Here is an 18,408-nt window from a genome sequence, read left to right as displayed (position 1 = left end):
CCTTCCCTTCCTCCCTTCCTGCCTTTTCTCCTTCCTTCTTTCCCTTCCTTCTCTTCCCTCCCTCCCTTCCTTTCTTCTTCCTCCCTTCCTTCCCTCCCTTCCTTCCCTCCCTTCCCTTTCTCCTTCCTCTCTCTCTTTCTTTCTTTTTTTTTTTTTTTTTGAGAGGGAGTCTCGCTCTGTCGCCCAGGCTGGAGTGCAATGGCCGGATCTCAGCTCACTGCAAGCTCCGCCTCCCAGGTTCACGCCATTCTCCTGCCTCAGCCTCCCAAGTAGTTGGGACTACAGGCGCCCGCCACCGCGCCCGGCTAGTTTTTTGTATTTTTTAGTAGAGACGGGGTTTCACCGTGTTAGCCAGGATGGTCTCGATCTCCTGACCTCGTGATCCGCCCGTCTCGGCCTCCCAAAGTGCTGGGATTACAGGCTTGGGCCACCGCGCCCGGCCTCTTCCTCTCTCTCTTTCTTTCTTTCTCTTCTCCCCTCCCCTCTCTCCCCCTCCCCTCCCTTCCCCCTCTTCTCCTTTCTCTCCTTTCTTCTCCTTTCTTTTTTTCTTCTTGAGATAGGGTCTTGCTCTGTCATCAGGCTGGAATGCAGTGGTGTGATCTTGGCACACTGCAGCCTCTACCACCTGGGCTCAAGCAATCCTCCCACCTCAGCCTCCCAAGTAGCTGGAACTACAGGTGTGTGCCACCTCACCTGCTAAGTTTTTAAAGTATTCATAGAGACGAGGTCTTTCTCTATTGGACCAGTCTGGTCTTGAACTCCTGGGCTCAAGCCGTCTTCCTGCCTCAGCCTCCCACAGTGTGGGCATTACAGGTGTGACCCACCGCCTCTGGCTAGGAGGGTCTTTTTTTTTTTTTTTTTTTTTTTTTAGAGTCTCGCTCTGTAGCCAGGCTGGAGTGCAGTGGTGTGATCTCGGCTCACTGCAAGCTCCGCCTCCCGGGTTCACGCCATTCTCCTGCCTCAGCCTCCCGAGTAGCTGGACTACAGGCGCCCACCTCTACGCCTGACTAATTTTTTTTGTATTTTTAGTAGAGACGGGGTTTTCACCGTGTTAGCCGGGATGGTCTCGATCTCCTGACCTCATGATCTGCCCTCCTCGGCTCCCAAAGGGCTGGGAATTACAGGTTGTGAGCCACCGCGCCTGGCCTTAGGAGGGCCATTCTTACCTGTTCACAGCACCCATCTCCCAGGGAAGGCCTCAGACCTCAGGAGGGAAGAGTCAGGGAGACTCTGGTTTTCATCTTGTGCCCACAGAGCAGTTTTTTTTTTTTTTGAGATGGAGTCTTGCTCTGTCACCCAGGCTGGAGTGCAGTGGATTCATCTCCACTCCCTCCCGGGTTCAAGCAATTCTCCTGCCTCAGCCTCCCGAGTAGCTGGGATTACAGGCACGTGCCACCATGCCCAGCTGATTTTTTGTATTTTTAGTAGCGATGGGGTTTCACCAACCTGGCCAGGCTGATCTCGAACTCCTGACCTCATGATCCACCCACCTCGGCCTCCCAAAGTGCTGGGATTACAGGTGTGCGTCACCACACCCGGCCAGCATTTTTTTTAAAACCATGTGCACATACTATTTTTACAATTAAAACAGACTTTTAAAGGTTTCGTAAGGCCCCTTTTTGCATACTACAAACATTCTGGACTCCTTAAAATTGATGTGGGCTGGAAGTTGCTGGTCAGGAAATGGAGCTACCAGGTGTGCCTCCTTCACTGGGGCCCTTCCGGCCCAATGGGCCCCTTTCCCTGTCCCCTGTGGGGCAAGCTCAGAGGCACTGCTGGGGGGGTTGGGCAATGAGATTTTTGTCTTTCCTCAAAGGGGCCTGGGATCTGCTTCACTCAAGGCTGGCACAGAGCACTCACAGCAAGATTGCCTCTTGCGGAAGAGGTAGTCCGTCCACCTCGGAATCTGAGCCAGAGAGAGGCCAGTGCACACCAGCCTGTGTGACCCGAGGAGGAAGGGGAGGGCATTCCCTGCAAGGCTAGCATCATGTTCTTCCCTTGTTGACCTTTCCCACCCTGGGGACAGGACCAGCAGGATTTCCTGAGGGGTCAGTGTGTGTCCCCTTAGGTGCATCCAAGGCCGTCAGCTTTCCCTGTGTAAGTCTGGGTGTCCATACATGCGACCTGTTTGGACATTGCCGTGTCAGGATATGACAGTGTCCTGTGCTAGGTGAGGGCAATGCCTGACTGTATTTTAGCATCTGGGTGATTAGACATCAGGGTGCCTGGGGACAATGTGTCTGGATTTCAGCATCCATGTGTCCAGGCTGTGGCATGTCTCAGTGTCAGGGTGCTGGTGAGGGACGGCTGTTTTCTGTGAGCATCAACATGCCAGGGTGTTGTGTAATACACTGCATTTGTGTGCGCCGGGGATGTGCTGTGTCCCATGTGTTTCTACGTGTTAGGAGGTCATTGTGTGTCTGCATGCTAGTATTTGTGTATTTGTGTAATGACATCTTTGTATGGGGCATGCTGTTATATACCTTTGTGTCTGTGTGTCTGGCCAACTCCATGCACGTGTTTGTGTTTGTTGGTGTTTGCTGGTGTCAGTGTCATTGCATCTCTGTGTATGAGTGTCTGTGTGTGGTGGCCTCTGAGTTTTCTTTTTTTTTTTTTTTTTTTTTTGAGACAGCGTCTCGCTCTGTCACCCAGGCTGGAGTGCAGTGGCATGATATCGGCTCACTGCAAGCTCCGCCTCCCAAGTTCACGCCATTCTCCTGCCTCAGCCTCCCGAGTAGCTGGGACTACAGGCGCCCGCCACCTCGCCCGGCTAATTTTTTGTATTTTTAGTAGAGACGGGGTTTCACCCTGTTAGCCAGGATGGTCTTGATCTCCTGACCTCGTGATCCGCCTGCCTTGGCCTCCCAAAGTGCTGGGATTACAGGCGTGAGCCACCGCGCCCGGCCAACCTCTGAGTTCTTATGTGTCTGATTGCTGTGTGTGTGTGTGTGTGTCAGGGTGTGTGCTGTGATCTGTGTGTGTTTGAGACAGGGTCTTGCTCTGTTGCCCAGGCTGGAGTACAGTTGTGTGGTCAGAACTCATTGTGCCTTGAACTCCTGGACTCAAGGAATCCTCCTGCCTCAGCCTACCAAGTAGCTGGGACTACAGGTGTGCGCCACCTCGCCTGGCTAGTTTCCAAAGTTTTTGTAGAGATGGGGTCTTGCTATGCTTCACAGGCTGGTCTTGAACTCCTGGCCTCCAGCGACACCCCTGCCTTGGTCTCCCACAGTGCTGGGATTGCAGGCATGGGCCACTGTGCCCGGCCAGATGTTCGTGTGTTATCCCTGAACGTGGGAATGGAATCTTATTGGGAAAGGGTATTTGCAGATGTGATTAAAGATCTTGCGATGAGGAGATTATCCTGTATTACCCAGGTGGCCCTAAGTCCAAGCATCCTTATAAGAGGGAGACAGAGGTAGATTTTTCTTTTTCTTTTTTTTTTTTTTTTTGAGACGGAGTCTCGCTCTGTCGCCCAGGCTGGAGTGCAGTGGCGTGATCTCGGCTCACTGCAAGCTCCGCCTCCCGGGTTCACCCCATTCTCCTGCCTCAGCCTCCGAGTAGCTGGGACTACAGGCGCCCGCCACCTCGCCCGGCTATTTTTTGTATTTTTAGTAGAGACGGGGTTTCACTGTGGTCTCGATCTCCTGACCTTGTGATCCGCCCGCCTCGGCCTCCCAAAGTGCTGGGATTACAGGCGTGAGCCACCGCGCCCGCAGAGGTAGATTTGAGAGACAGAAGAGGAGGTGATCTGATTACAGAGGTGGAGACGGGTAATGCCCATGAGCCCGAGTTCTCCCGGCAGCTACTGGAAGCTGGAGAGGCGAGGAGTCTCCCCAGGAGGCCCCGGGAGAGCTGGATTTTGGACTGCGGCCTCCAGAACTGTGAGAGAATGAGTGTCTGCTGTTCTCAGCACCCCTCGGTGGTCCTCTGTCATGGCAGCCGCAGGACCCTCACGCGAGGTCTGGGCTGTCCCTTCCAGCGTGCCGGGCGTCGTGTCCAGCACTGGGGGCCGCGCGCGGGTGTGGCTTGAGCCCTGTTTCCAGCCTCTGCGCTGCGGTTGCCCGGACGCCTCTCCGGGGCGCGACGCCACTGCCCCCTCGTGGCCGCGGCTGCCCGGACGCCCCCTCGCAGACGCAGCATGGCCAGCACTTGGGAACCAGCTTTATTTCTGATTATTATTATTATTTTTTTGTCAGAGTATAAAAAAGTGAGCACAAAACAAGGAAGACGAGACAGGCGTGCGTGAGCCAGGCAGGACAGAGGAGGAGGGAGGGGAGCAGAGGCGGACGGGCATCCCGGGTGAGGGCTGATGGTGGGAGGCAGGCAGAATACTTGGGCAGCCACACAGGGGCAGGGATGAGGGTCTCCCCTTGTTGGGGGCTTACGGGAGGGGAGCGGCCAGGCCAGTTGTCCAAATTCTACCTGGGACCCGCAGTGACCAGCCTTGAGTCTGGAGGCTCAAAGCACACAGAGGGGACTGGGGGCTCAGCCTCATCTGTCCCTGAGATTTTCAGAAGCCCCGAGGGGATCGGAAGAGGGCAGAGGCACAAGAGGGCGGGGCTGGCCAGGGCTGCCCTCACTGTCCTTCCGCCAGGCAGCACCAGCCCTGAACCACCCAGAGAGGGGTTGCTTGGGTCTCTGGGCAGGTGTAGGGGAAGCGGCCCTGGGGAGGCCTCTCCCCTGAATCCTCACAGGCCTTCTTGGGAAAGCGGCAATGGGAAAGCCCACGCACAAGGCCCTTGTTCTTGAGGGCGGGAGTGGGGACCACCGTAAAAGCAAGATTTTCCCAAAGATAGGGCAGGGAGCACTGCTGAGCCTGGGCCCTGGGCACAGAGCCACCTGGACAGTGCCGAGGTCCTTGTTGTGCCACATTTTGTCTCTGGTGCTTGGTCAATCTGGGCCTTTCTCAGCTTTCTTCTCATGAATAGAGGGGGTGTGGTGAAGATGTATAAATAATGATGAAAGTGCCTGACATGGTGCCGCTGGGCAGGTGCTGATGGCCACTGCTCTAGATGATGGGTGGGCCTGCTGGGCTCCGGCAGGGGCATGGGCACAAGCCACAGGGAGCCAAGGCAACTTATGGCACCTGTGTGGGCCAACCTGGAGGTGCTGGGGAACTGCCTAGAACTGGGCTGGGTGGGTGGACAGACAGATGACTCAGCAGGCGATGGGGGACGGACATCACGTGGAGAGGGGAATGTAAATAAACAGACTCCCTGGGAGTCTGGGGGGACATCCAAACCGGCTCTGGCTCCAGGCAGCTGCCCCACATGCTGCCAGCAGCACCAGGGGAGGGCTTGGGCTCAGGTCCCAGGAGGTGGGGCCACACTCAAGCAGCCCCTACCCACCCAGCCCCAGGGCATGACCTGGAATGTCCAACCAGAGGCGCCGGGAGGTGGTGATCCTGGTCCTGTCTGTCCGTTGGGCCAGCCTGACCGCCCCGGCATCCTGCAGGGTCCAAGAGGGGCTGCGGGGCCAGTTCTGCCTCCTCCCTAGCCGTGGACTCCCGTCACAGTGCTGGGGTCTGGGTTCAAGCCTCAGCAGCAGCTAGGACATTTTCCCAAAGGAAGCTGTGGGGTGGAAGAGGGTGAGGATGGGGGGGGTCTTTGGCATCATCTGCATTAGGGCCCTTATTGGGGCTCACAGCCACCCTCCTGAGGTCATCCCACCCCGCACTCAGAGGGGCTTCTCCATCAGCCCCCAGGCCTCTCTGGCACCTCACACTGACCTTGGCTGAGCAGCTGCAGGCTCCGCCCCTCCTCACGCACCTGCAGGCGGAGCACCTGCTGCAGCACCTCCTGCCTCTGGGCCTCCTGGGCCAGCCCCATCCGCTGCAGCTTCTCCGCATTCAGCCGCAGCAGTGCCCGGCCTGGGGAGAGGGAAGAGGGGCTGAGCTGAGGCCAACAGAGGCATCAAGAGCCAAGGCAAGGCTGGTGCCGTGGCTCACGCCTGTAATCCCAGCACTTTGGGAGGCTGAGGAGGGCAGATCACTTGAGGTCAGGAGTTCAAGACCAGCCTGGACAACATGGTGAAACCCCGTTTCTACTAAAAATATAAAAATTAGCTGGGCTTGGTGGTGTGCGCCTGTAGTCCCAGCTACTCAGGAGGCTGAGGCAGGAGGATCACTTGAACCTGGGAGGCAGAGGTTGCAGTCAGCCGAGATTGTGCCATTGCACTTCAGCCTGGACAACAGAGCGAGACTCCTTCTCAGAAACAAACAAACAACAAACTGAGTGAAGGCACAGGCAGGGACTGAAAGAGAAAGAGGGAGGAGAGAGAGAGGAAGCAGGGTACAACGAGACTCAGAGGGAGAAAGAGAATCAGTGAAACAGATAAACTTAGAGGGAGAGAGGCAGAGGGAAAGGATGAAGAGCAAAAGGCAGGGACGGAAGAGAAAAGCCAGATGAAGATAGCACGGAGAGATGGGAAGAGACACAGAAAGAAAGGCGAAGAAATAAAAAAGACAGATTCTGCAGAGATGAAGACCAGAGGGAAGGTGGATTCACAGAAGAAACTAGACAGACGAAAACAATAGCAAGAGAAAGGCAGGCTGAGTGTGGGGAGGAGATGCTCTGAGGCAGGTAGCCCCACTCCCACAGCACCCTCAGCCCCACTGTACCGGTGATGGCATGCTGGGAGAAGGCCTCCACGTAGACGAGGTAGTTGTGGGGACAGTGCTTCTTGAGCCACTTGCAGACATCCTGCTGACTCCACAGGACCACGGGCCGGGTCAGGCCGCCCAGCGAGGGGCTTGTGTGGTACATGCCATAGTGATCAGAGTACAGCCGGCCCTGCAGGGGAGGGGCGTGGCAGCCAAAATGAGAGTGGTGGAGAGGCAGGGCAGGGATGGAGGTGGGTGGAGGGGGTGGGTACCTGGGGGGTCTCTGTGCCGGGCTGCTGCAGGAGCTTGATTGGCCTGCTGCTGGCCGCCCTCTGGCTGCGGGAGTCATGCCATGTGAGACTGGTGCCAGGTGTCCCAGGCAAGTGGCAGGGGATGCTCTCAGCTGACACCGTGTGCTCCAGGAGGGTCTGGCAGAAGCTGAAGTGGGCAGTGGCTGTGTGTGTGGGTGCCTGGTCAGGGCAGTCAAGGGCAGAACCAGAGGCTTCCTCTACTTGAGAGCTAGCTCCCTGCCCCATCTCCTCTACACTAGCGTGGGAAATCACTTCGCCAGTGAGGGGTTCCCAGGCCTCCAAAGGCAGAAGGAAGTGTGCAGGACCCGTTTTGAGGACCTCACCCAGCACAAAAAGAGAAGAACTGGGAACGCCTTTCCTCTTGCAAGTCTACAGCCCTCACTCTGGGGAGCAGAATGGATTCTGCTTAGATTAGAGGATGTGCCCACAAGGGAAGGGACCTCAGATATGGCAGGAGGAGCTGTCCTGGGACAGCCCTGACCTCACCCTTGCCTTGGGCTGGCCCACAAGCCTTGCACACACCACACCAGACCAGGAAGTGCACACACAGCCTGCTGTGAGGAAAGGCAGGTCCCGAGTCTGGGGAGGTCGTCTGTGCTGGGGAAACCGGGCTGAGGATGCTGCTTGCCCGTCGCCATTGAAGAAACCCAGTTCACACAGCCCTATCTGGCATTGGGGCCCGACTTACTGGTTATGACTCATTGACAGCCTGAACTCTGGGCCAACCCACAAGCAGGCCTCACTCCGCAAACACGCGCTGGGCTCTCCAGCCGTGCTGCCTCCCACAGGGCCTGCAGGCCCGGGAAAACACCGGCCGTATGAATGGTGGGTACCCACTGGATATGGGCAGGTCAGCACAGGTATGTGGGGTGCAGCCATTGCTTGGGGACCCACGGTGATGCTCTGTGCTCCCTCTTCCTGCAGTAACTGCATTAAAGCATCTCATCTGAGCTTTATCATCATCTCTGCTGACCTGAGTCTCGGGAGGCAGGTGTCTTGATCCACGTCTGTTACACAGGGGCACCCCACGTTCATTGTGAATGAATGAATGAATGAAGGCTCTGTATGGTGTCTGCAAGTGAACAGAGCCTGTGGGGAGACAGAAGGCCTGCCCCTGTCTTTACAGCACCCAGGACTTCAGCAGGGCAGGTGAGGTTCCCATGCTAGGGCCCTCACCCCATCCACCCTAGAGTGACAGACCCTCCCGGCTCCAGACTCAGCCACCCACTCCACACCCAGGGCAGGGGTTGAGGATGTGTCTAGGAGGTCTGATTATTGGGGGAAAACCACATCCTACTCCCCGGTCCTCCCACCCCTGTAAGACTTAAGAGACTTAACACCTTCCTCCCCCATTCTTGCAACTTTCAGGAACAGGACCCCTGGTGACTCCAGATTTGAGGTCTAGGGTCAGCAGAGGGTGTGGTCAGTGGGCCACCGCCCCGAGGTAACCCCTACTGCTGTGGGAAAAGATTTATTCTAAGGCTGCGCCTTCCAGCGGACAGGCACCGTGGTCTCCGGGCTTTGCAGGGCCTGCAGCGGCGGGGCTGGTGCAGAAGCGCGCGGCAGCCGGGGGAACCCGTCGGACTCCTCCGCTCACACTGCACCTGCCCAGGCCGAGCAGGCTCCGCCCATTTCCTGCCCGCACTCCCGGAGGGAGTTCCGTCCTTCCCGCGGTCTGTCGGTCCGGTCCCTCCCGCCTCAACGTCAGGATTCCAGAAGGAAATGGGGCGGGGGCACCGAGGCGGGATGTGACCTCGGCCCCCTCTCGGCCCCACTGCAAAGGCTGCGGAGGGTTTTCTCCGCGCGCAGGAAAAGGTGACCCGAGCGTAGTGCCAACCTGAACACAGGCGCCCCGGCTTGTCACCCCCTCACCCCAAGCCAAGGGCGCCCTGACCCCCAAGGCCTGAGGCTGGCTGCCCCCGAAAGCAGGACAAAGGCCACGGAACCCCGTTAAGCCGAGACATCCGCCGAATACCCCCAGCCGCCGCCGCCGCCGCTCGACACCCGCCGGGTCCCGCCCCCCCACCGTGCCTCTGGGTCCCTGAGACCCCCGCCCGCGAAATCCCCGCGCCCGGGTCCAGCCCCGCTCACCGTCCACATCCCGGCGCTCCCCGAAGCCCGCGCGCACGGCCCCGGCGCGGCCACGCGGGGGGCTCAGCTTGGACCTCAGCTCGGTGAACATGGGGCCCGCGGGTGCCAGGCCCGCGCACACGCCCCTCGCCGAGTGCAGGGCGGCCGGTGTGGCCGGCGGGGAACGCGCGCCGCCGCCCCGCCCCGCCCCAGCCGGCCCCGCGCCCGAGCCGGTCCCCGCGGCCCGCGAGTGTGCGCGGCGAGGCACCTGCCGCCGAGCCCTGTGTGCCGGGCGCGCTCCGGGAGCTCCGAGGTGTGTCGGCGGCGCGCGGGCCTGCGTGCGCCAAGGCTGTCCGCCAGGGCGAGGGGCGTCCGTGCGCCCCTGGGCACGACTCCGCGGAGAAGAGTCCCCGTGCACCTGCCGGGGGTCCTCTGAGGTCGGGCCCCTCTGTGCGTGGGGGTGGGCTGAGGAGCATCTTACGGGGGCCTTCTACCCACCGGAGCCAGGACAAGGGGCAGATCAACCCCTCCCACACACTTCCCTGGTCTCCTACCTCTTTACTCTCTCTCAAATGGGCACCCGCTTCCCCGGAGAAACCAGCTTGACTCTTCCTTACCGCCCACCCCACTGTGAACATCAGGGTGGTTCTCCCTTCCCCCTGCAGCCCCAGAACCTGGCTCAGTGCCCGGGGGAGAGGGGGCGGTACAGTGCTCTGTAACTGAAAGGGGCTTGCCTGGAGATGGGGCAGAGAGGAACTCCAAGGAGGTTGTAACAGGCCGGAGCGGTGTGTTTGCTCCAGGACTCCAGTGAGAAGTGCTGGGATGGGGCTGGGCTGGGGAACTGTGGTTGCCTGGTGCAGTGGCAGGCCAGGCTTGCAACCAGCTATTCGGCTTGCTCTGCCCAGGAGCCTGGGTGCTCTCCCTGGGTGTATGTAGGGGCTCTGGAAGATGTCTTACAGCAGAAGGAGCAGAGATGCACACAGACATGTAGAAATGCATGCACAGAGTACAGTCATGCACGTGCACCCAGAACACGAGCACACTTGACCTCGGTGTGCACACACCCCACTAATCACACACACTAATCATACACCACTAATCACACACACTAATCACACACACTAATCATACACCACTAATCACACACACTAATCATACACACTAATCACACACACTAATCATACACCGCTAATCACACACACTAATCACACACACTAATCACACACACTAATCATACACCACTAATCACACACACTAATCACACACACTAATCATACACCACTAATCACACACACTAATCACACACTAATCATACACACTAATCACACACACTAATCGCACACACTAATCACACACACTAATCGCACACACTAATCATACACACACTAATCGCACACACTAGTCACACTAATCACACACACTAATCATACACACACTAATCACACACCCCACTAATCACACACCCCACTAATCACACACACTAATCATACACCACTAATCGCACACATAGAATTCACTCACATGCTTGACAGCCGTGTTCATGTGCTGACGTGTTCCCTACAGGTCAACTACGGTTGTTTATTTCAATTAGCTCTCCAGGAGCTGAGGATGTGGCTCTCACCAGAATGTACAAGGCATGTTGGTGGGCGTGGGTGGGGTCTCTAGTCCCACTGGAGGGACAGATGCATGAATGGAGGTTCAAGAATATGAATGCTAGGCCAGGCGCGGTGGCTCAGGCCTGTAATCCCAGCACTTTGGGAGGTCGAGGCAGGCGGATCACGAGGTCAGGAGATCGAGACCATCCTGTGAATGGTGAAACCCCGTCTCTACTAAAAACACAAAAAATTACCCGGGTGTGGTGACGGGCGCCTGTAGTCCCAGCTACTCCGGAGGCTGAGGCTGGAGAATGGCGTGAACCCGGGAGGCGGAGCTTGCAGTGAGCGGAGATTGCGCCACTGCACTCCAGCCTGGGCGACAGAGCGAGACACCGTCTCAACAACAACAACAACAACAACAAAAAAGAATATGAGTGCTGAAAGCTTAGGGCAGCAGTGTGCGCCCAGGACGCACACAGACAGGTGTGCCCATAACCAGTACACACAAGCTCTGCACAACTGGACAGGGTACAGCTCTGCTTGGAAGTGATCAGGGCCCACCCGGGGCGAGGGCGGGCAGCTGGGCTGGTTCAGAGGGAGGGGACCACGGGTCCTATTGGCACAGACAGGTCTCCTCGGGAATGCATGAGAGCACTCGGGAAGGAGCGATGCCTCAGGCTATTTTTGGCCCCCCGGGGCCTGTTAGGGTCCCAGTGCAGGCTCGGCCTGGCTCTCCTCGCCACGAGGAGGCGCTCCCGCGCACGCGCCTGCCACGTCCCCGCCCCTTAGCCGCGGCCGGAAGTCGTCGAACCCGCACGTCGGGGCTTCCGCCCGGGGAGTAAAAAAGTGGGCGGGGCGTGTGCGGACTGAGGGCTCTGCTTCCGGGGCGCGGGTGACGCGACGTTCGCGACACCTTCCTGCGGAGCGCCTCGGACGTCGAAGCCTGGAGTCTCTGCTGCTTCCCCTCTTCCGCTGCCTCATTCCGTTGCTTCCTAGCCTTGGTCGTCGCCGCCGCCATGAACAAGAAGAAGAAGCCGTTCCTGGGGATGCCCGCTCCGCTCGGCTACGTGCCGGGGCTGGGCCGGGGGTGAGGCCTGGAGCGGCGCGCCAGGGGCGGGGACCCGGCTAGCGGAGCGCAGTGCGCGTGTTTGGGGGCGGGGGTCTGTGGCCGCGCTGTCTAAAAGACGCTTGGTGGATCGGCTTAATCCCTGCAGGAAGCAACGGGCTTTGGGGTCAGGACATAAGTGTGTGCACCCTGCCTGCCGCCTAGATGGGACATGTTGGCTCTCAGCCCAGTGTTTTGGTCTGTAAGATGGGGAATGATGTATGCAGTCTGCAGTGAGGTGTAGAGGAATCTGATGTGTAGTGGAAACACGCGACCACCTTCCCCAGGTCAGGCTGACACACCCCCCGCCCCGCCCCGCCTTAAGCGTGCCTGGGTCCTCCTTGCCTGCAACACAGATGACCACCATACGTTGCTGGATAAGTGAGCAGTCGTTATTACCCTATTTGGCTATTCATTTGATGAGGAAAACTACTGGGTTTTTCTTGGTGGTGGTATTATATTAGAATCTGTGGGGCACACACAAAGCTCCGATAGTGAGCATCATCAGAGGACCAGAAGCTCACTAAGGAGGGTTTGGTATTAGCATAAATAAGCACGTAAAGAAGACCAGATTTAGAACCCAATGCTTAATGGAGAGTAGCATTGGAGTCAAGTTTAGTAGGAGAGCTGGACTTAGGGCTGCAGAAACGTGGTAGCGATAAAAGAGAAACTGACATTCTGTGTGCAGGAGTTCGGAAAAAAGTGAGGTAAGGAGGAAGCCCAGAGAACAGGAGGGAGTCCAGTGTGAGTGGAATGTGCAACCAATAGAAAAGAGCTCAGGAAGTTGGAGAGGCTTTGAGCGTCAGGCTGCAGTTCCTGGATGTATTAGAAAGACCATGACCCTTCAGAATTATTATTATTTTTTGAGACGGAGTCTTGCTCTGTATGGAGTGCAGTGGCGTGATCTCAGCTCACTGCAACCTCTGCCTCCCCGGTTCAAGCAGTTCTCTGCCTCAGCCTCCTGAGTAGCTGGGATTATAGGCGCCCACCACCACACCTGGCTAATTTTTATATTTTCAGTAGAGACAGGGTTTCACCATGTTGGCCAGGGGGGTCTTGAACTCCTGACCTCGTGATCCACCTGCCTCAGTCTCCCAAAGTGTTGGAATTACAGGCATGAGCCCCTGCGCCCGGCCCAGAATTTTTTAGTCAGAGCTGTGTTTTGGAAAGAATCATCTGGCAGAGCATGGGTTGAAGTAGAAGAAGGCTAAAGGCAGGGAGAGCTACCTTGGTTTCCAGCTGTGATGCGAGTCATAGTCTGGGAAGGAGGGATTTTGTTTTTTTTTTTTTTTTTTGGAGACGGAGTCTCGCTCTGTTGCCCAGGCTGGAGTGCAGTGGCCGGATCTCACCTCACTGCAAGTTCCGCCTCCCCGGTTTACGCCATTCTCCTGCCTCAGCCTCCTGAGTAGCTGGGACTACAGACGCCCGCCACCTCGCCCGGCTAGTTTTTTGTATTTTTTAGTAGAGACGGGGTTTCACGGTGTTAGCCAGGATGGTCTCGATCTCCTGACCTCGTGATCCACCCGTCTCGGCCTCCCAAAGTGCTGGGATTACAGGCGTGAGCCACCGCGCCCGGCCGGGAAGGAGGGATTTTGAAGGTGGATTCATTAGTACTTGGGGACAGACAGGATGGGGAAAGTGGGAGAGGGAGGCAAAGATTATGTCATCTGGGACAGCAGTGCTGTTATCAGCTGAAACACCCCAGAGCAGCTATAAGGTGGGTACAGAAGAGGACCTCAGTTTGGGCCAACTTGGGTTTAAGGGCCTAGTTGGATGTGGAGGGGGAGATGATGGAAACCTTAGGGTGGAGAGAGATTGCCTTGGTAACATCGTCAGGATAGGCTAAAACCTTCAGGTAAGCAGAGAAGATCGGTAGCGTTTGAGACTGCAGATCATTGTCACCAGGATCTTTGGAGATTTCCCAGAGGTGTTAGAAAACGAGGTGTTAGTAAGTGATGACCAGGGGTGGAGAAGAGCACAGGAACAGAGTTGTTCAGATACCGGGTGTCCTGGGGGTCTCCCGCAGCGCCACTGGCTTCACCACACGGTCAGACATCGGGCCCGCCCGTGATGCAAATGATCCCGTGGATGATCGCCACGCGCCCCCAGGCAAGAGAACTGTTGGGGACCAGATGAAGAAAAACCAGGCTGCTGACGATGACGATGAGGATCTAAATGACACCAATTACGACGAGGTGAGATGTGTCCAGCTTTCGTGGCTCCTCCAGCCAGTCTCTGGGAGCAGCTGACCTCACCAGTGTGTGTTGGTGTCTGTAATGAATGGCTTGGAGTGGCTCATGCATTTAAAATTTCAGCTATTCATGGGACATCTTTACAGAGAGTGAGAGGGAGGAGGAAAAATATGAGACGAAGTTTTGCTCTTGTCAGAGGAGGCGTTCTTGCAGATGTTGGGACCGCTGCCTTGGCGTTTCGTGTTGGCCAGTCTTTTTTTTTTTTGAGACGGAGTTTTGCTCTTGTTGGCCAGGCTGGAGTGCAGTTGTTTTTATTTATTTATTTATTTTTTGAGACCGAGTCTGGCTCTGTCGCCCAGGCTGGAGTGCAGTGGCCGGATCTCAGCTCACTGCAAGCTCCGTCTCCCGGGTTCACGCCATTCTCCTGCCTCAGCCTCCTGAGTAGCTGGGACTACAGGCTCCCGCCACATCGCCCGGCTAGTTTTTTGTATTTTTTTGAGTAGAGACGGGGTTTCAACGTGTTAGCCAGGATGGTCTCGATCTCCTGACCTCGTGATCCGCCCATCTCGGCCTCCCAAAGTGCTGGGATTACAGGCTTGAGCCACCGCGCCCGGCCTGGAGTGCAGTTGTGCGATCTCAGCTCATGGTGACCTCCGCCTCCCGGGTTCAAGCGATTTCTCTTGCCTCAGCCTCCTGAGTAGCTGGGATTACAGGCATGTGCCACCATGGCCGGCTAATTTTGTATTTTTAGTAGATACAGGGTTTCTCCATGTTGGTCAGGCTGGTCTCGAACTCCTGACTTCAGGTGATCTGCCCACCTCGGCCTCCCATAGTGTTGGGATTACAGGTCTGAGCCACCGCGCCTGGCTGCCAGTCTTTAATGATAAAAACTTAAAGTGGAATTGGTGACAGTGTTTGCTTTTTTTGGCTTTAGTGCTTGCCCTCTAAAAAGACATCTACAGAAAAACCTCAGCTGACTGAATATCGATTAACTGTCTTCTAACATGTGACGCCTTTCCTCTGAGGAATATTTAAAAAAATAATTTTAGTTTTGAGGCCAGGCATGGTGGCCCACACCTATAATCCCAGCACTTTGGGAGGCCGAGGCAGGCAGATCACCAGGTCAGGAGATCGAGACCATCCTGGCTAACACGGTGAAATCCTGTCTCTACTAAAAATACACAAAAATTAGCCGGGCATGGTGGCGGGCGCCTGTGGTCCCAGCTGCTTGGGAGGCTGAGGTAGGAGAATGGTGTGAACCTGGGAGGCGGAGCTTGCAGTGAGCTGAGATCGTGCCACTGCACTCCAGCCTGGGCAACAGAGTAAGACTCCGTCTCAAAAACAAACAAACAAAAAATTTAGTTTTGAAATAATTTTAAATTTGCAGGAACTTGCAAAAATAGTGCCCCCCCAAAAAAAGTTTCTGCATATCTTTCACCAAGCTTCTCCCCATCTTACATGACCTCAGTGCAGTTATTGAAACGAAAGAGTTAACATCGACACAGTACTGTTAACTAATCTGTCAGTCGTATTTGCATTTCATGTGTTTCCACGAATGTCCGTTTTCTGACTTAGGCTCAGTCCAGGAACCCCCGTTGCATTTTGTCATGTCTGCTTGGTACCTTCCAGTTGGAGCGGCTCCTCTGTCTTTCATGCCCTTGACACTTGAAGAGTAGTCACCAGTTATATTGTAGACTGTCCCTCAATTTGGCTTCGTTGGCTGGAGAAAATAATTTAGCAAGTATTTCACAAGTAGAGATCTTCTCTGTTTCTGCTGGTGGGGATGGTGATGGAGGAAAAGCTGACCTCTCTGCACATGTCGTTTGCTTCTCAGTTTAATGGCTACGCTGGGAGCCTCTTCTCAAGCGGGCCCTATGAGAAAGATGACGAGGAAGCGGATGCCATTTACGCAGCCCTGGATAAAAGGATGGATGAAAGAAGAAAAGAAAGACGGTAAAAGAGATTGTTGCCTTTCACGGTGTTTATCCAACTTTAAAAAAAGTTTTGAGGCCAGGCACAGTGGCTCACGTGTGTAATCCTATCAGTTTGGGAGGCCAACGTAGGACGATAGCTAGAGCCCAGGGGTTTGAGACCAGTGTGGGCAACATAGCGAGACCTCATCTCTACACATAATTTAAAAATTAGTCAAATGGTGCACACCTGTAGTCCCAGCTACTTGGGTGGCTGAGGTGGAAGGACTGTTTAAGCCCAGGAGGTAGAAACTGCAGTGAGCCATGATCATGTCAGTGCATTCCAGCCTGGTTGACATAGTGAGACCCTGTTTCAAAAAAAAAAAAAAAAAAAAAGTTTTGAATTTTTAATTAGAGATGGAGTCTCGCGCTGTCGCCCAGGCTGGAGTACAGTGGTGCGATCTCGGCTCACTGCAAGCTCTGCTTCCTGGGTTCACGCCATTCTCCTGTCTCAGCCTCGTGATCCGCCTGCCTCGGCCTCCCAAAATGCTGGGATTACAGGCATGAGCCACCGTGCCCGGCCTTTTTTTTTTTTTTTTTTTTGAGATGGAGTCTTGCTCTGTCACCCAGGCTGGAGTGCAGTGGCGCAATCTCAGCTCACTGCAAGCTCTGTCTCCCGGGTTCACGCCATTCTCCTGCCTCAGCCTCCTGAGTAGCTGGGACTACAGGCACCGCCACCACGCCCGGCTAATTTTTGTATTTTTAGTAGAGACGTAGTTTCACCATGTTAGCCAGGGTGGTCTCATCTCCTGACCTCGTGATCTGCCCGCCTCGACCTCCCAAAGTGCTGGAATTACAGGTGTGAGCCGCTGCGCCCGGCTGTTTTGAATTGTTTTATACTCAGAGAAACGTTGCAATAGTACATGTGTGTCTGCTCAGCTTTTAGGCCACCTGAGGGTCTTGGTGTGTCGTAGCCATGCTTGGATAAGCCCTGGGCTGTTACGAAACAGCCTTAGGGGCTGGGGGCTGCAGTGGAGAGCTTAAGAACTCTTAAGATTTTCCAGAAATCAGTAGAATTTTGTGGATTACTTTTATGATACATCAGGGTTACCATCTTGGAAAAGGGCTCACTGACTGTTGATTAATTTTTTATATGTTGAGTAATTTGCAAATGAATTAAAGATGTCAAATGACACATACAAGCTACCAAGATTGAACCACGAAGAAATCCCAAACCTGAACAGACGAATAAGTAGTGAGATCAGAGCTGTAATAGAGTCCTAGCAGAGAAAATCCCAGAATCTGATTGCGTCATCGCTGAATTTTACCAAGTATTTTAAGAAGAACTAGTATCAATTCTACTCAAACTATTCTGAAAAATAGAGGAGGGAATACGTCCAAACTTATTCTACAAAACCAGTAATACCCTGATGCCAAAACCAGACAAAGACACACTGAAAAAAGAAAACGTTAGGTCAGTATCCCTGATGAACACTGATGCAGAAATGCTCAGCAGGATACTAGCAAACCATATTCAACAAGACATTGGAAAGAGGGTTCATTGGCTGGGCACAGTGGCTTATGCCCGTAATTCTAGCACTTTGGGAGGCTGAGGTGGGCGGATCTTGGGTCATCTGAGGTCAGGAGTTCAAGACTAGTCTGACCAACCTCGTGAAACCCCGTCTCTACTAAAAGTATAAAAATTAGCCGGGCATGGTGGCGCATGCCTGTAATCCCAGCTACTTGAGAGGCTGAGGCAAGAGAATCGCTTGAACCTGGGAGGTGGAGGTTGCAGTGAGCCGAGATCACGACATTGCACTCTAGCCTAGGAGACAAGAGCAAGACTCCATCTCAAAAAAAAAAGATTGTTCATCATGACCAAGCGGCATTTTGCCCAGGGGTACAAGTGCAAGGGTGGTTCAACATATGCAGATGAATCAGTGTTACACGTTTTATCAACAGAATGAAGGAGAAAAACCATACAATTTTTTTTTTTTTTTCCGAGACGGAGTCTTGCTCTGTTGCCCAGACTGGAGTGCAGTGGCACAATCTCAGCTCACTGCAACCTCTGCCTCCCGGGTTCAGGTGATTCTCCTGCTTCAGCTTCCTGAGTAACTAAGACTACAGGCGCCCGCCACCACACCCGGCTAATTTTTTGTATTTTAAGTAGAGATGGGGTTTCACCGTGTTAGCCAGGATGGTCTTGATCTCCTGACCTCGTGATCCGCTTGCCTTGGTCTCCCAAAGTGCTGGGATTACAGGCATGAGCCACTGCGCCCGGCCTGATCATTTTAATTGATTCTGAAAATGCATTTGATAAAATTCAACATTCCTTTACGATAAAAACTCTAAGAAAACTGGGTGTAGAAGGAATATACCTCAGGCTGGGCGTGGTGGTTCATGGTGGCTCACATCTGTAATCCCAGCACTTTGGGAGGCTGAGGCGGGAGGACTACTTGATCTCAGGAGTGTGAGACCAGCCTAGGCAAGAGGGTTAATACCCTTTCTGGCTGGGTGCGGTGGCTCAAGCCTGTAATCCCAGCACTTTAGGAGGCCGAGACGGGCGGATCACGAGGTCAGAAGATCGAGACCATCCTGGCTAACACGGTGAAACCCCGTCTCTA

The 18,408-nt window shown here is 55.1% G+C and overlaps 2 protein-coding genes across 5 annotated transcripts in view; one reads left to right on the top strand and one right to left on the bottom strand.

Moving 5' to 3' along the window:
- Nucleotides 1–18,408, top strand: part of LOC105470722 (pre-mRNA processing factor 6) — a 66,904-nt gene that overhangs the window by 2,133 nt on the left and 46,363 nt on the right. For 2 of the 3 annotated variants that reach the window (XM_071078996.1, XM_071078994.1), the window contains exons 2-3: nt 13,709–13,877; nt 15,709–15,827. In XM_071078996.1, the coding sequence (XP_070935097.1) occupies nt 13,709–13,877; nt 15,709–15,827 (288 nt within the window). Of the gene's footprint in view, nt 1–11,473; nt 11,665–13,708; nt 13,878–15,708; nt 15,828–18,408 lie in introns of those variants that run through there. The other variant, XM_071078995.1, reaches the window with a different exon arrangement.
- LOC105470464 (sterile alpha motif domain containing 10) lies at nt 4,150–9,269 on the bottom strand. Of its 2 annotated transcripts, XM_024789322.2 has the most exons (6): nt 9,004–9,068; nt 7,886–8,001; nt 6,874–7,039; nt 6,620–6,791; nt 5,729–5,869; nt 4,150–5,570 (listed from the first exon to the last, which is right to left on the bottom strand). In XM_024789322.2, exons 1-6 carry the CDS (start codon nt 9,010–9,012, stop codon nt 5,548–5,550), a joined length of 627 nt encoding a protein of 208 aa, XP_024645090.1. In that variant the 5' UTR covers nt 9,013–9,068; the 3' UTR covers nt 4,150–5,547. The 2 variants fall into 2 exon arrangements, with proteins under 2 accessions (XP_024645090.1, XP_011720777.1); XM_011722475.2 differs by lacking the exon at nt 7,886–8,001 and having other exon boundaries at nt 6,874–7,055; nt 9,004–9,269.

The sequence above is a fragment of the Macaca nemestrina genome, chromosome 15 (assembly GCF_043159975.1).
Source record: "Macaca nemestrina isolate mMacNem1 chromosome 15, mMacNem.hap1, whole genome shotgun sequence".
Classification (NCBI taxonomy): Eukaryota; Metazoa; Chordata; class Mammalia; order Primates; family Cercopithecidae; genus Macaca; species Macaca nemestrina.
Note: the sequence above shows the minus strand (reverse complement) of the source record. Positions and strands in the feature narration are given on the sequence as shown.

What these genes read in the sequence shown, in the direction of transcription:
- LOC105470464 (XM_024789322.2), bottom strand. An exon ending in ACCTGCCTCCCGAGACTCAG is followed by an intron (nt 7,040 to 7,885) that starts GTCAGCAGAGAT and finishes TGCCCACTTCAG; the next exon opens with CTTCTGCCAGACCCTCCTGG. An exon ending in CCTGCAGCTGCTCAGCCAAG is followed by an intron (nt 5,571 to 5,728) that starts GTCAGTGTGAGG and finishes TCCACCCCACAG; the next exon opens with CTTCCTTTGGGAAAATGTCC.